General features: G+C 60.5%; 2 protein-coding genes across 8 annotated transcripts; one reads left to right on the top strand and one right to left on the bottom strand.

Annotated features, from left to right (window-relative positions):
• Positions 1-19: 19 nt before the first annotated feature.
• RPAIN (RPA interacting protein) lies at positions 20-6,990 on the top strand. Of its 7 annotated transcripts, none has more exons than XR_006607636.1 (8): positions 20-186; positions 1,559-1,729; positions 2,730-2,790; positions 3,553-3,664; positions 3,795-3,858; positions 4,903-5,043; positions 5,344-5,907; positions 6,195-6,990. XR_006607636.1 is itself a non-coding variant. In XM_045083191.1 (7 exons), exons 1-7 carry the CDS (start codon positions 363-365, stop codon positions 6,503-6,505), a joined length of 669 nt encoding a protein of 222 aa, XP_044939126.1. In that variant the 5' UTR covers positions 193-362; the 3' UTR covers positions 6,506-6,990. The 7 variants fall into 7 exon arrangements, 4 of the variants coding, with proteins under 4 accessions (XP_044939126.1, XP_044939125.1, XP_044939128.1 ...); XR_006607635.1 differs by lacking the exon at positions 20-186 and adding an exon at positions 193-443; XM_045083191.1 differs by lacking the exons at positions 20-186; positions 5,344-5,907 and adding an exon at positions 193-443 and having other exon boundaries at positions 6,467-6,990.
• LOC101676730 (complement C1q binding protein) lies at positions 6,922-11,654 on the bottom strand. The gene is made up of 6 exons (XM_004760458.3): positions 11,370-11,654; positions 10,698-10,848; positions 8,828-8,921; positions 7,635-7,730; positions 7,347-7,469; positions 6,922-7,255 (listed from the first exon to the last, which is right to left on the bottom strand). Exons 1-6 carry the CDS (start codon positions 11,572-11,574, stop codon positions 7,106-7,108), a joined length of 819 nt encoding a protein of 272 aa, XP_004760515.1. The 5' UTR covers positions 11,575-11,654; the 3' UTR covers positions 6,922-7,105.
• Positions 11,655-12,882: the final 1,228 nt, after the last annotated feature.

The raw sequence follows: 12,882 nt of genomic DNA, 5'->3' as shown, positions 1-12,882 counted from the left end.
GCCCGGGCACGCGCGCCTCGGGGGCGGGGCGAAGGGGAGGCCGGCCGTCAGGCGGGGCCAGCGCTGAGGGAAGGCCAGTCCCCGGGGACAGCTTGAGAGCGGCGTCCGACTGCTGCGTGGACACCTCCGCCTGGCTAAGCCTGGACGTCCGAAGCCTTCCCTCAAGACCTACTTCCCTCACTCCAGGTGGGGCTGACCTCACATATACCGCTGCGGCCCCGCCTCCTCGGGGTCCCCGGACGGGTCGGCACCTCCCAGAAGGCCCCGCGGGCGGACGCGCGGAGCGCCGGGAAACTACAGCGGCCAGGATTCTGCGCGCCGTGGGGGCGGGGCTGCCCGGCGGCTGCGCCCGCGGACAGGAGATGGCGGAGGCGCCGGGCTCGGGCCGCCGATCGCGGTACAAAGCGGTGGGCTCGCCGCCGTGGAAGGAGGCTTTCCGGCAGGTGCGCGCGGGGCTTGGGAGGCCTCGGCGGGGCCGCCGTCCCTCCCCTCGTCGCCCCCCGTGCGAGGCAGGTGCGGGGCGCCGGGCGGCGGCGGCCCCGGGGCGGGATGGGACGGAGCGGGCCGGGCGCTGCGTGAGTTCCCGGGCCTGCGTGCGGGGGTGGGGGGGGGCCGGCCCGGCCGCCGCGCGCCCCCCGAGGCCCCGCGCGCCCCACCCTGCTGGCGTCGGGGGTTGAGGGGACCCGCTGTCCTCCCGCGGGCGCGGCCGTCTGCTGCGGAGTCTCGGCGTCCCCGCCCCGCCCCGGACCGTTCCGGCGGCAGCGCGTTCCCGCGAGCCCGCCTCCCGGGAGCCGCCGCCGAAGCCGGGGCCCTGCGTCGAGGAGCGTGTAGCGGGTCCCGGAACTCTGCCGCGCGTCTGGAGGGTCTCGGGCGCGAGGGATGGTCGTCCCCGGCTGAACCCCTCGTGCAGGAAAGTCCCGCCGTAGCGCAGCGGAGGCCGAGCCGTTAGGACACTGCCACGAAGGACACTGTCGCGGAGGGTCCCACCCGGGGGGCGCGGGGAGCCGACTCCGGCTTCTCTTGGTTAGGCTTAGGTCACGATCTCAGGGTGCTGAGATCCGGCCCGCATTGGGCTCATGCTCGGCTCGGCCTCTGCTCAAGGGTCTTCCCCAGCCTCTCCCTCTGCTTCTCGCCCAGTTCACACTCTCTTTCCCGTTCTCGCTCTAAAATAAAATCCGAATGTGCTGAACCGAGTACATAAACCGTGATGACTTCCCTTGTCTGCAAATAAGGACTGCGCAGAAATAATGCAAAAATAGTAATTAGGGTTATGGTTGCAATTTTGTGTTTATAAGTTTCAGTTGATGTAACATTTCGTTTAAGAAAAACTTTGAGTTTCAGAGAGAGTGCATGTGTCTGGAGGGAAGGAAGGGCAGAAGAAGAGGGAGAGGCAGATGCCCCACTGAGCAGGGAGCCCAGTGCAGGACTCCATCCCAGAACCCCAGGATCATGACCTGAACTAAAGGCAGATGTTTAACTGACTGAACCACCCAGACACCCCTAATTTTGTTTGTTTTTTTTTTGTTTTTACGGGCTCCGCTCCATTTCTCCTTCCAAGGGATGCCTGGAGAGATTGAGAAACAGCCGGGACAGGCTCCTGAACAGATACCGCCAGGCTGGAGGCAACATGCCAAGGAGAGCTCAGAACCCCCTTCTGGTGCAGGAGGTGATGGAAGAAGAGTGGAGCGCTCTGCGGGCCAGGGACAGCTGTCCAGAGGCCTTGACCCAGGTCAGAATGGGACATGTGCTTCCAGAGAGGGTGCTACAGCACCGAGAGGGCCTGCCCTGTGTCCCCTGGTCCTCTGGTCCCAGTCACCCTCCATCGTCCAGCCCCTAGTCAGGATTCCAGCTGCTTGGAACCCAGACTCTTTTGTCTTTCAGGTTAGACTTTTCTAGGTCCATGGTTCCTAAACACCAGGCTCTGCCAACATTCTGTATCATGGCATCCTACAAAACTAAAAACAAAGACATCCGGGCTCCCTCGGTGGAAATTCTGACTTAGCAGACCTGCGCTAGCAACCTCTCTGTGCAAGAGGGCATCCAGGAACTTTCTGACTCTCGCCTAGGCCAGTGTCGCCGGCTGGGTGTGGATCGGAAACCGTTTACTGTGTGCGAGGAAGAGCCCTGGCTTAGACGTCCCTGGTTTTGGAATTCCAACCCTGGTTTTGCTCTGGGTCCTTACCTGTCCTGTGCCCCTGAGCTCTGCTTTCACGGAGTCCCAGCCTGACCCCATGCAGAAGAGAGAGCGGTCTGCACCGTGAGGTCCATGTGAGAAAACCTCAGCCAGCTGTTCCAGAAGCATCAGGGCCATCTGTAGTCGCAATGTGTTATCGGGAGCCCTACTGGGTGTCCTGGTGCAGGCCAGACTTCTGGCTACACAGTCGTGCTTCATGGTCACAAGAGCCCTTCAGGTCTGTGCCTGCTTCGCAGAGGCCCCAAGTGAGGCGGGCAGGCTTAGGAAGGCCCCAGACGCTCCGGAGCTTTGGCAGAACAAGTACTTAGCCTCTGCCCTCTAGCATCTCCCCCCAAATGCAGGGCCCTTATCTTGTTACTGGGTGGTTTAATCATTTTTTGATGGCTTTCTAGCGGGATGCCATGGCTGCATGGGCGGCACCTCCTACGGAAGGACGGGGAGGGGCTTCTCCTTGGCATCGGAGCTATTCACACTAGCCTCTGGAGCCCATGTCATCAGGACTTGCTGGCTGAGGGGACTCTGCTTTCTCTTGCAGTTGGAGGAGCTGCTGGACCTGGCTGTGCTCGAGGAGATCCAGCAGGAGCTGGCTGACCAAGGTGACCTCGGGCAAGGTCCCTCCACCTGCCTCTAGCAAACTGGCACTGAGCACTTTTCAAAGCAGAATGCCTTCCTGACTGTCCCCGTCCTCTGCGGCCAGCTCCAGGCGGGTGTCAGGAATCCCTGCTTTTACCCTGAAGTCTTGGCTCTTCCCCAGAATGCATCTTTGTGCCTGGGCCTGGTGCTCAGGCTCTGCATCCCGTGTGATCGCCTTCTGCTGTGGAGTGAAAATGGACACAGGCCTCATGGGCGCGGCTGTGTTCCAGCAGGATGTGATTTAGAAGACTGATGGCTGGTGTGGCCTGCGGGCTGGGGTTGGCCGGCATAGCCGTGTAGATACTGCGTAGACCTGTAGCGCATGGACCCGTTTCTGGCGCTGCTGCCCCTCCTTCCTGCCGCATCCTTGGTGTGGTTGTGTGCTCGCCACGCGAGCGAACACGGGCTGTGAACAGCACAGACTGGGCGTATGGTTGTTGGGGAACAGATTGTTTTAAACTCCGCTCTTCGTGCCCAGGCAGGGTCCGAGCTCTCCAGCGATCCCCCGAGCCCGATGCCTCTGGGGCCGCGTGTCATGCTCATGCACACGCGGGACAGGCGAGAGGGGTGGGAGCCAGCAAGACAAAGCCGGGTAGAGCAGCGAACATTTGTGCTGGGTGGCGGTGTCCTGCGGGGCTCCCTGTCTGGTGTGGGTGAGGCTGGGCTATGGGACAGGCCTGGGATGGGAGGCAGGAAGGGCGCTACAGCTGCCCTTTGCCCCGCAGAACAGTGCCTCCTCAGTGAGTACGAGAAGAGCCTGCAGTTCGACGAGTGCTGTCTCAGTGTCATGCTGGCTGAGTGGGAGGCGAACCCCCTCATCTGTCCTGTGTGCGTGAGGTAAGAGATGCCAAACCTCTTTTAGCATTATGGGTGGACAGCGTGTCCCCCCGCAGGCTGGCTGTCTGCAAGGGTCTGGGGGTCCTGCGGTGCTGGCCCCGGCGCGCTGTGATGCCAGCTCTGCTTCCAGGTTCAACCTGAGAGTGTCAGGCGGCGTGGTCACGTGTCCGTGTGGCCTGTCCCTCTCCTCGCACGTGAGTGTTCCACACGCACATCCCGTGTCCCTCCTTCCCACATGTGTCCGCTTGCTGGAGGCCCTTTGCTGGTGCTGGAGCCGATGGAGTGCGTTTTCTCCTGGCGCCCTGGTCACCTCACACAGGTGTCTGGGAAGCGGCCACAGAGCCCACGGGGCCCACAGGGCCCACGGAGCTGGCCTGGGGATGGGCACACACTGTGGCTGTCCCAGCCATTTGGTCCCCGCTGGTGAGCGCCCTGTGCTCAAGACCTTTACAGGGAGAACTGGAAACACTTGTATCTGCCTTCGTGTGAAGTTCCCACTTAGGAAGACTCAACTAGACTTGAACATAGGCCTCAGTGGTCCCGAAACACGAAGGCACCTTCTTACTGGGCGTGATATGGCTGAAAGTTTGCAGCGGGGAATGGGGACAACGAGCATCTTGCGGTCTGCTTCAGACACATCTGTACTGGCCAGGCCCCAGGCGGGGCTCTGCGGATGGGAGCCGAGTCGTGCCCATCTGGCCCCGAGGGGGCAGGTCTGCCCTCCCGGTTCCACTTCTTTAAAGTGCACCGCGGAGCGGAGTGCAGACTCGAGTTTGTCCTATCGTTGATGTGATTCAGCAGCTTTCCCTGTTCTTTAAACAAGCCCTCTTTTTGAGCGTTTGCTAACCATTCCATTCCTTACCTTTGAAAAAAAGAAAAAAGCATTGTTTTCATTCTCTTTGTCGGGTTCTGGAACGCATATGATGGCAATCTTAACACAGCGTGACAGGCCTGGGCCCCGCAGTGCTGGCTCCTGGGAAGGACACAGCAGCCGCGGGGGGCAGAGGGACTGGGGAGGCGGCACCCCATGCCCTCTTGGTGCTGCTGACGCAGGAGGGGGGGGCGGCAGTCACCCAGAGGGTTGCTGCGGTCACGGAGTTTAGCGCAGCCAGGAGCGTGAGCACGTTGGGAGGCTGTGCAGAGCCATCCCAGTGGGCGGCTTGAGGAGTCGGAATTTTCAGGCTGTCGGCTCAGAGGTGAGTGGGGTCAGGTTGCAGCTTAACTGGCTTATTTGCTAGTCTCCAGGATTGACGGAGCAAAAGCTTCGAGCCTGCTTAGAGGACAGCATCAATGAGCACGGTGCACACTGTCCGCACACGCCTGAGTTCTCCGTCACGGACGGGACAGAAGAAAAGCCCAGTCTTCTCATGAGCTGCGTGGTAAGCCTCCCATGGGACCCCGTGGCGGAACCGGCCATGGTTGGCATTGTTCCCACCCTAGCAGAAATCATACAAGCAGGTAGATTTTTCCTCTTTTCTTTTTCCGTTATGGCATTCTTTTGAGGCTGGGAGATGTTTACAAGTACAGTTTAGTCTCTGAGGAATTTACTGGCATGGGAGAGTGGAGGTAACGTGTCACTTACACTAGGAGATCCATGGGCACCCCAAGGGCTGGGACAGGGGTAGGCCCGGCTGACAGACAGTGGCGCACTCAGACCCGGCCGATGGTTCCGTGCTCAGGACACCAAGAGAGGCCGTGCCGGTGTGGGCCTGCTGGAAGGAAATAGGATGGCAGCAGGTCACCGAGGGAGGGAGGGCCTGCATCTACCAGACGGCTGGACGGTGGGGCAGGAAGCGGTGGGATTGCCTGCATGCTGCTGGCCCCGTGCTGTCATTGGAGGTGAATGTGGGCCCGGCTACTGGGGACAGCTTGCAGACTCTGACTGGAGCGGGTGCTGGGGACCCCTGCTGCTCCCTGCTCAGTGGTGGGGCCCTGCCGGCCTCTGGGTGGGAGGCAGGGAGCATGGCGGGTGGAGTTGAGGAAGAGCCGGCTGCTCCCTTTGCTCCAGATGCACCCCCGGAGCCTCGAATATGCAGGGTCTCTGGCCCACACGCTCTCGCTCCTGCGGCTCTGGGTCTGAAAGGCCTTTGGCTCCAGGATGATTTGCACACATATGTAGTGAGCCTGGCTGGTCACCACGTCCTGGAGGCCCGACTCCTGCTCTGAGCCTAAAGCTGTGTCCCCGCAGCACTACCACAGGGACCTGCCCGTGCGCTTGTCCTGGATGGCAAGATCACACACGGGTGTGTTCTCCCAGCCCCTGGCCTAGAGGCAGGCCCCTCGTGTGTGTGCAGACGGGGGTTCAGGTGGGGAATGGGGGCAGCAGAAGACACAGGTCTGGGGGCAAAGGATCCTCACGGACCCCAGCCCAGTCCCAGGGTCCCCTCCCTGGACAACAGCTCCGAGCAGCGGGATTGGTAGCCCTGGGAGAGATGACAGGGAGTCACAGCAAAGATGGCACAGGAGTGAGGGAGAGGCAGAGGCATCCATCAGCGTCTAAGGACACTAGGCCTCTGGTTTTTCACTTCAGGGGACTCAGGTTCAGCCTGGACATGGAGGAGCGGGTGTAGGTTACCGTGAGGATGTGGCCAGGTGAGGTGTGGTCATAGGACGGAGTGCGCCAGAGCTGGGATGTCAGCCGTGTGGGCGGACGGCCTCCTCTGCGTGGTGGTGAGGATCGAGGGAGACCGCTTTGTGCTCTGGCGCGCCCTGACTGCAGGGGGAGACCCCAGAAGGTGTGCTGGCACACACGGGCAGTGGGCTCAGGTTCTGCCTGCAGCAGGCACGCCCATCCAATCCCAGGTTCAGGCGACAGAGCCTCACCTCCCCATGAGGCCATGAGAAGCCACCGGTGACCTGCGGGGAGGCTGTTCAGAGTCCGTGTCTGGGACCTGCTTCGAGCTCCTGGAGCATGTGCCACTCCTGGGACTGCAGGGTGGGGTCCCGTGTGCAGACACCCCACCAAGGCCACCTCATGATGGCATCTGAATGGCACCCCTGCATCCCTGCTGCTGAGACACAGAGATGATGTGTGTGACCGGGACTCTCTTCTGTCCAAATCCAGGCTTGCGACACGTGGGCTGTGATTCTCTAGTGCCGACCTCCACTCCCCGTTCTTCTGGGGCACACGACTCGCTCTGCCTGGGACAGGGCTTTGTAAATACCAGCCTTTAACTTATATCGGATTTTGTACTGAAACTCTGTGCTCTCGGGTGTGTTGGGACACAGGCTGGAGGGGAAGAATAGCAAAGACAACAGAAGAAACCGCCCGATTTTATTGTCCATTATCACATTATGCAATAAACGAGGGTAAATGAGACTGCAAAGGAAGTCATTTAAATCTGAATCATTCTCCATGATAGCAGGAAGGAAACCATCTCCGAGCCCCTGTCCATCTGGCTCCCAAGCAGGCTCCCGCCTCGGCAAAGCCCGGCAGGTGCTCTACTGGGTCTTGACGAAGCCCTGGAGGTCCTCGAGAAAGGCAATGTACTCCCGGTGCTCCAGGGCCGTGCTCAGCTCCACCAGCTCGTCTGCGAACGTGTTGTCCACCCCTCGGTCAGCCAGGAAATCCATCAGGTGGTCGTACAAGGCCTATGAGGACAGACGGGCCTTCCTGATCCCAGGCCGCTCCCCTGCCAGGCGCTGGGCCGCCCCACTGCGCCGCACCCCTGCCCACACTCACCCAGTCCAGGGAGTCAGTGTTGAGCGTATAATTTGTGTCCTTCCACTCTGACTCGCCGACAGCCTGAAAGCTCACCTCCCTGATGGAGAAGATGTCACTCTCCTCCTCTTCCTCTTGCCCAACCTGAAAAGAGACAGGGCTGGGGAAAGTGAAGGCTTTCCCAGGACAACCTGACCACTTACCGCTGCCAACTCCCCCGGTTTGACCCCTGCCCTCCCCCTAGCTTCCCTGGTCTCTGCCAGACAAGCCGGTGCCCTTCCTCCCCATCCTGCGCCCCATCCCACACACCTCATCTTCCGGATAATGACAGTCCAGCACCAAAGCCTTCTTGCCACCGTCCTTAATGACTTCCACCACGAAATTGGGTGTGGACGTCAGTTCAGGCTGGGAAAGCGAAAGCACATCAGTCCGTTGCCTGAACCGGGCAGGGGGTGCTCATGGTTCCAGGGATCTGACGACCACCACTGTTAGGACAGTCCTTAGCCGCTTCTAAACCCCTCCATGATCCTGCCCCTTGACAAGGAAGCTAGAACCTTCCACAGCACTCAAGCCATGTACCGGCCTGTTCCAGAGACTGGGCTACACTCTTCTCGTTGTCCCTCCCCAAGGTCTGAACCCGGTTTTAGAGGGCGGAGGCTCACACATCTATCTATGGGGTCTCACAGCCGTTAGCCCCCTGCTTGCTTACAGAACGTCCCTGGTTTAAAGTGCAGAAATTGGAGCCGGGGTCCAGCTCTGTGAATTGGTCTCTCCCCCAGGCCTGTTAGTCCACCCGTGCACCACGAAGCTGGCCTTGACCTCCCAGATGTCACTCCTGCTGCCCGTTTTGGGCTCTTCCTCTGTCCCAGGGCAGGACTCAGGCCAGCGCACTGGGCTAAGTGGCCGTCCTAAAGCTGAGCAATCCCAGTGGCCCTCCCAGTGGTTGTGAGCCGTCCTGCGTCAGGGAGGTCACAGTTGGGGTGGAGTCAGGAGTGCCAAGGGGTATCCTCTCTGCTCAGCCCAGAGATGGTCCCAGTACCTGCTTAGTCAGGAGGTCCAGAGACCCTGCGGCCCCCACGCTGGCTAGTCCCTAGACCAGGCCCACGGCCCCCCATAACGTGTGCAGACTGGGCTCCCACTGGGCCCACGCAGGAGGGCCTGTGGCCAAAGCAAACACCTTGTCCGCCTTTCGGATGTCAGTCTGATGCCCCAGCTCCCCAACTGGTGTTACAGCCAGCCTGACACACTAGAACATTCATCCCTGGCAAACACGCCGGATGAGCCTCCCGATCGTGGGAAGGTACAAGCAGGTTCGGCTCCTCCCCACCGAGCGAACACCGGCCACGGCATAGAGCCCACACCTGCGGAACCCACGGTTCTCGTGCCAAAGCCCAAAACCGCGGCTTGGGGAGTCGAGGCCCAAAGGCAGCCATGGCCCTGCCTGTCCCCAGTGGCAAAGGAGCGAGGGAGACCAAGGCCCTCCCCGGGCGCAGTCCACTCACCTCCTGTTCTTCCGCTTTCTGCCCCTGGGACGGCTCCTCCTCGCCGTCAAACGTGGGTGGGATGCTGTTGTTGGTGTTGAAGGTGACAGTGACCCTGCAAAAGCAGAGAATGGCCCAGCGGGGCCCTGCAGATGAGGGAACTAGCAGTGAGTGTGGCTACAGTTACAAGGGTGACCGAAACTATGTGCCAAACCACAACAATGTGTCCAAACTGTGAGCGGCAAACCCCTGCAGCCACAGCATGCTCCGCGCCAGCTGCTAGAAGTCAACAAGCCCCGCTTCATCTCTCCAAATGCAGTCCCGGTGGGGGAGGGCGGCAGTGTCCACCCTATCTTGGGGGTGAGCGTTGAGGAGCATATCCGTGAGCGCTGAGGAGCCCAGAGAGCGGTGGGACCCAACAGAAGCTTCCTTTAACACCTTTCCTCCCTGCGAAAATCTGCCCATGGCGGGAGGGGGAGAGAGGCACCCAAGGGCTGCCCTCAGCAGAGGACCCAGAGGGGCCGCGGGGAGGAGGGAGGCTCCCCGACACTATGCTGCCCTACAGAGCCTCTTGTCTCCTTTTTTTTTTTTTTTTTAAATTAAGCTTATCCATTTGAGGGAGAGTGCACAAACAGGGGAAGTGGCAGGCAGGCAGAGGGAGAAGGAGGCTCCCCACTGAGCAGAGAGCCCTATGCAGGGCTCTATCCTAGGACCCCGAGATCATGACTTGAGCTGAAGGCAGACGCTACACTGACTGACTGAGCCCCCCAGGTGCCCCCAAATCCATTCTTCAAAAACAGCGGCGGGAAGTTTTATAACCACGAAGCAGACCAGAAACACTCAACTGGTGACAGCTCGGCTCCAAGAATCCTCTGCCGCCCAACCCTGCTCCGGAGCCAGGAGGGCAACAGCAGGGAGGGGACGTGCAGCACCAGCTCGCTCAGGATCCCCACGCACTGCCTTGCCAGGAAGGTGCTGTCCCGCCCCGCAATGCTAGCAGTCATGGTCAGTCACACTGACTGTCTCGTCTGCCCTTGTGCTGACCAAGCCAAGCTCCTGGGCGCACAGGTGCAGTTCTAGTCACAGGAACACGATTCACGGTGACCCTAAACCAGCTGTGACTCACCCCAGGACAAGGGCTCAGGATGTCACAGGGTGTGTGTGGGTGGGGACTGACACCAGGGGCAGAGAAAAGCAGAAGCCTCCTTTACAGCAGGTACAGAAGTTTACTCAAAGAGCAAACGATCAGCCGTGGAACGAGGTGGGAAGTTCCCCACCTTTCTCCCGGGGACACTCACAGCCCCGTGTCCTCATCTGCTCACAGGGGAGGCCCGCGGCTTGCGTGTTCCCTGCTATAAACGTGGTTTCCCGCAGCAGGGCCCACCCCAGTGCAAGAGTCTGCACCGCAAACCTGAGGCCAATCTGCTTCAGTCAGCACTGTATGAATTTCTGAATCTGGGGCAACCAGGTGGCTCTGTCGACTAAGCGTCTGCCTTTGGCTCAGGTCATGATCTCAGGATCCGGAGATCAAGCCAGGCATGGGGGTGGGGTGGTCTCTGCTCAGCGGGGAGTCTGCCCCTCCCTCTGCTTCTGATGCCCCCACCCCCACTCGTGCTCTAATATGTCTTTAGAAGAGTCTGAGTCCGTGTGTCTGCCTTCAAGCACAGCCTGACCAGGGCAACAGCTTCTACAGTCCAAGAGACCTCCAGCGACATCCTTTCCTGCCTTACCGAGTAAGCCAGCTCCTGGCACATCTGTGTGCAGCGAATGACCAACTGGACATCGGGCGTCCGAGGACCTGCTCTACTAAAGGCAGCTCTGGGAGAAGGCAGGGCAGTCCTCGCAAGTTCAGGGAGTCGGTCCTCACAACCTGCAGGCTCTCCACACTTACTTTTCCCCGGCAACTCTCCGCACGAGTTTGGCTTCCGTCCCGTTCACTTCCAGCTCCCAGCCTCCTGACATCTTGGGGAGGGACTTGTGCTTCTGGATCTTCCTTTCCTCCTTAATCTCATCACTCAGGAACTCCACAAAAGCTTTATCTCCTACAGTGAAAGTCCGAAAGGAAAAGAGAGAAAAGACCCTGTTCAAATCCTAAAAAGGAAGCGGAGGGCGGCGACTGCAGCCAGAAATCTGGCCTTGGGGCTGTTCCTGGTAACTCCTGCTGGTGAGGGGACTCCCGCACTCGGGAACCGGCTGAGTCCCACCCGCTAGGCCTCAGGACACACCGGTGGCCGTGCTGGGTGCCCGCGGCGCCAGGACGAGCCCAGTTCTGGAAAAAGGCCTCCGACAGGGAAGTCCCACCGCCACGCTCCACCGCGAAGCCAGAAGCTCCCAATTACGCACAGACATGACCTCCTGCCCTCCACCCCGACCGCCGGCCACCGCAGAGTCCCCTTCGCAGGCGAGGGGCGAAGCCGGCCGCCAGGGCGTGGAAGCGGCTCTGCCCGAAACGCCGACCTGCAGGGGGAAGGCGGGAAACGCCACCCACGCGGCCGCGGCCCGGTGTGGTCCACCGGCGGGGAAGGCTCCCGACCCCGACCCCCGGCCCCGACCCGAGCCTCACCCTGCGTGTGCAGCGCGCCGCAGCCGCAGCCGCAGGGCCCGCGGGAGCGCAGGAGGCCGGCGCGCACTCGGAGCGACCCGAACGGCCGCACGCAAGGCCGGGGCGCTGGCTGCAGCAGCGGCCGAGGCGGCGGGGCGGGCGCGGAGCGGAGCACGGCGGCCGCGGAGCCCAGCGCGCGGGGCACTCGGCGCAGCAGAGGGAGCATCGCGGCGGCGGACACGTGCGGTGCGAAGGACGAGCCCAGGCCCTAGATCCAGGCCCGCGCGCCGCCGGAAGTCCCGCCCCTGCCGGGAGCGCTTCCGCGCCGGCGCAGTGCGCGAGCGAGCCTCCGAGTTAGGCGCGCCCCCTGCTGGACGCCTCCGAGGTCAGGGCCGCTCCGCTCCCGGCGGACCCTCTGAATCCCTGCGACCTCCGCCCAGCGTGCACCCGCCTCTGCGTGCAACCCGCGGCCATACGCACAACCTCCCCCTGCGTGCACCCCGCCGCGACGTGCACCCCATCCCGACGTGCACAACCTTCCCCCAGCGTGAGCAAATCACCACTGCGTGCACTCCATCTGGACGTGTACTTCCTTCCCCCCGTATGCACAAACACGCTTCCCAGCGTGCACCCAGTTCCAAAGCCATGGCATTGCTCTGGGACCAGGAAGCTAGGAGCAGCAGTGAAGCGCCCAGAAAAAGAAGGCCCCCAAGCTATGCTCAGTGACCTACACCTTACTTCCCCCAGCAGCTTCTGGCAGAACTAGGCTGTGTCAGAATGGCAGAGTTGCAAAAAGCTTCGGTAGTTAAGGACTCAAGGTAACAAAGGGGAAGCAGAAACTAAGCCACATCAGAAGTAAGAAAGGGAGGACTGGGGGGCTCAGTAGGTTAAGCGTCTGCCTTTGGCTTGGGTCATGATCGTGGGGGGTCCTGGGATCGAGCCCCATGTTGGGCTCTGATCAGGGAGCCCGCTTCTCCCTTTTCCTCTGCCTGCTCCTCTGCCAGTTTGTGCTCTCTGTCAAATAAGTAAATAAAGTTAAAAAAAAACCCAAAAAACAAAAAACAAAACAAAACCGTGGTAAAACTCCCGGGCTGTTTCAAAAGCAATCAATGAGCCCCAGAGCCCACCCCATTTATACTAGCTCTGCAGTGGGTCACCTCGCTTCAAAACTACAAGAGTCTTTGTCCAGGGAGTTGCACAAGGTTCATTAACATAACACAGATGCGAGGAAAGGCTTTTTTTTTTTTTTTTTTTTAAGATTTTATTTATTTGACAGAGAGAGTTCACAAGTAGGCAGAGAGTCAGGCAGAGAGAGGGGGAAGCAGGCTTCCCCTGCTGAACAGAGAGCCTGATGTGGGGCTCGATCCAAGGACCCTGAGATCATGACCTGAGCCGAAGGCAGAGGTTTAACCCACTGAGCCACCCAGGCGCCCCAAGGCTGGTTTTTTTATCCCCTGCCTGCACAACCTCACATCCACCTCTACCGGCTCAGACAAAACACCCCTTTATGAGTAAGACTGCAACAAACCAGTCT

Source organism: Mustela putorius, unplaced genomic scaffold, assembly GCF_011764305.1.
Source record: "Mustela putorius furo isolate JIRA1106 unplaced genomic scaffold, ASM1176430v1.1 tig00000695_pilon_pilon_pilon, whole genome shotgun sequence".
Classification (NCBI taxonomy): Eukaryota; Metazoa; Chordata; class Mammalia; order Carnivora; family Mustelidae; genus Mustela; species Mustela putorius.
Note: the sequence above shows the minus strand (reverse complement) of the source record. Positions and strands in the feature narration are given on the sequence as shown.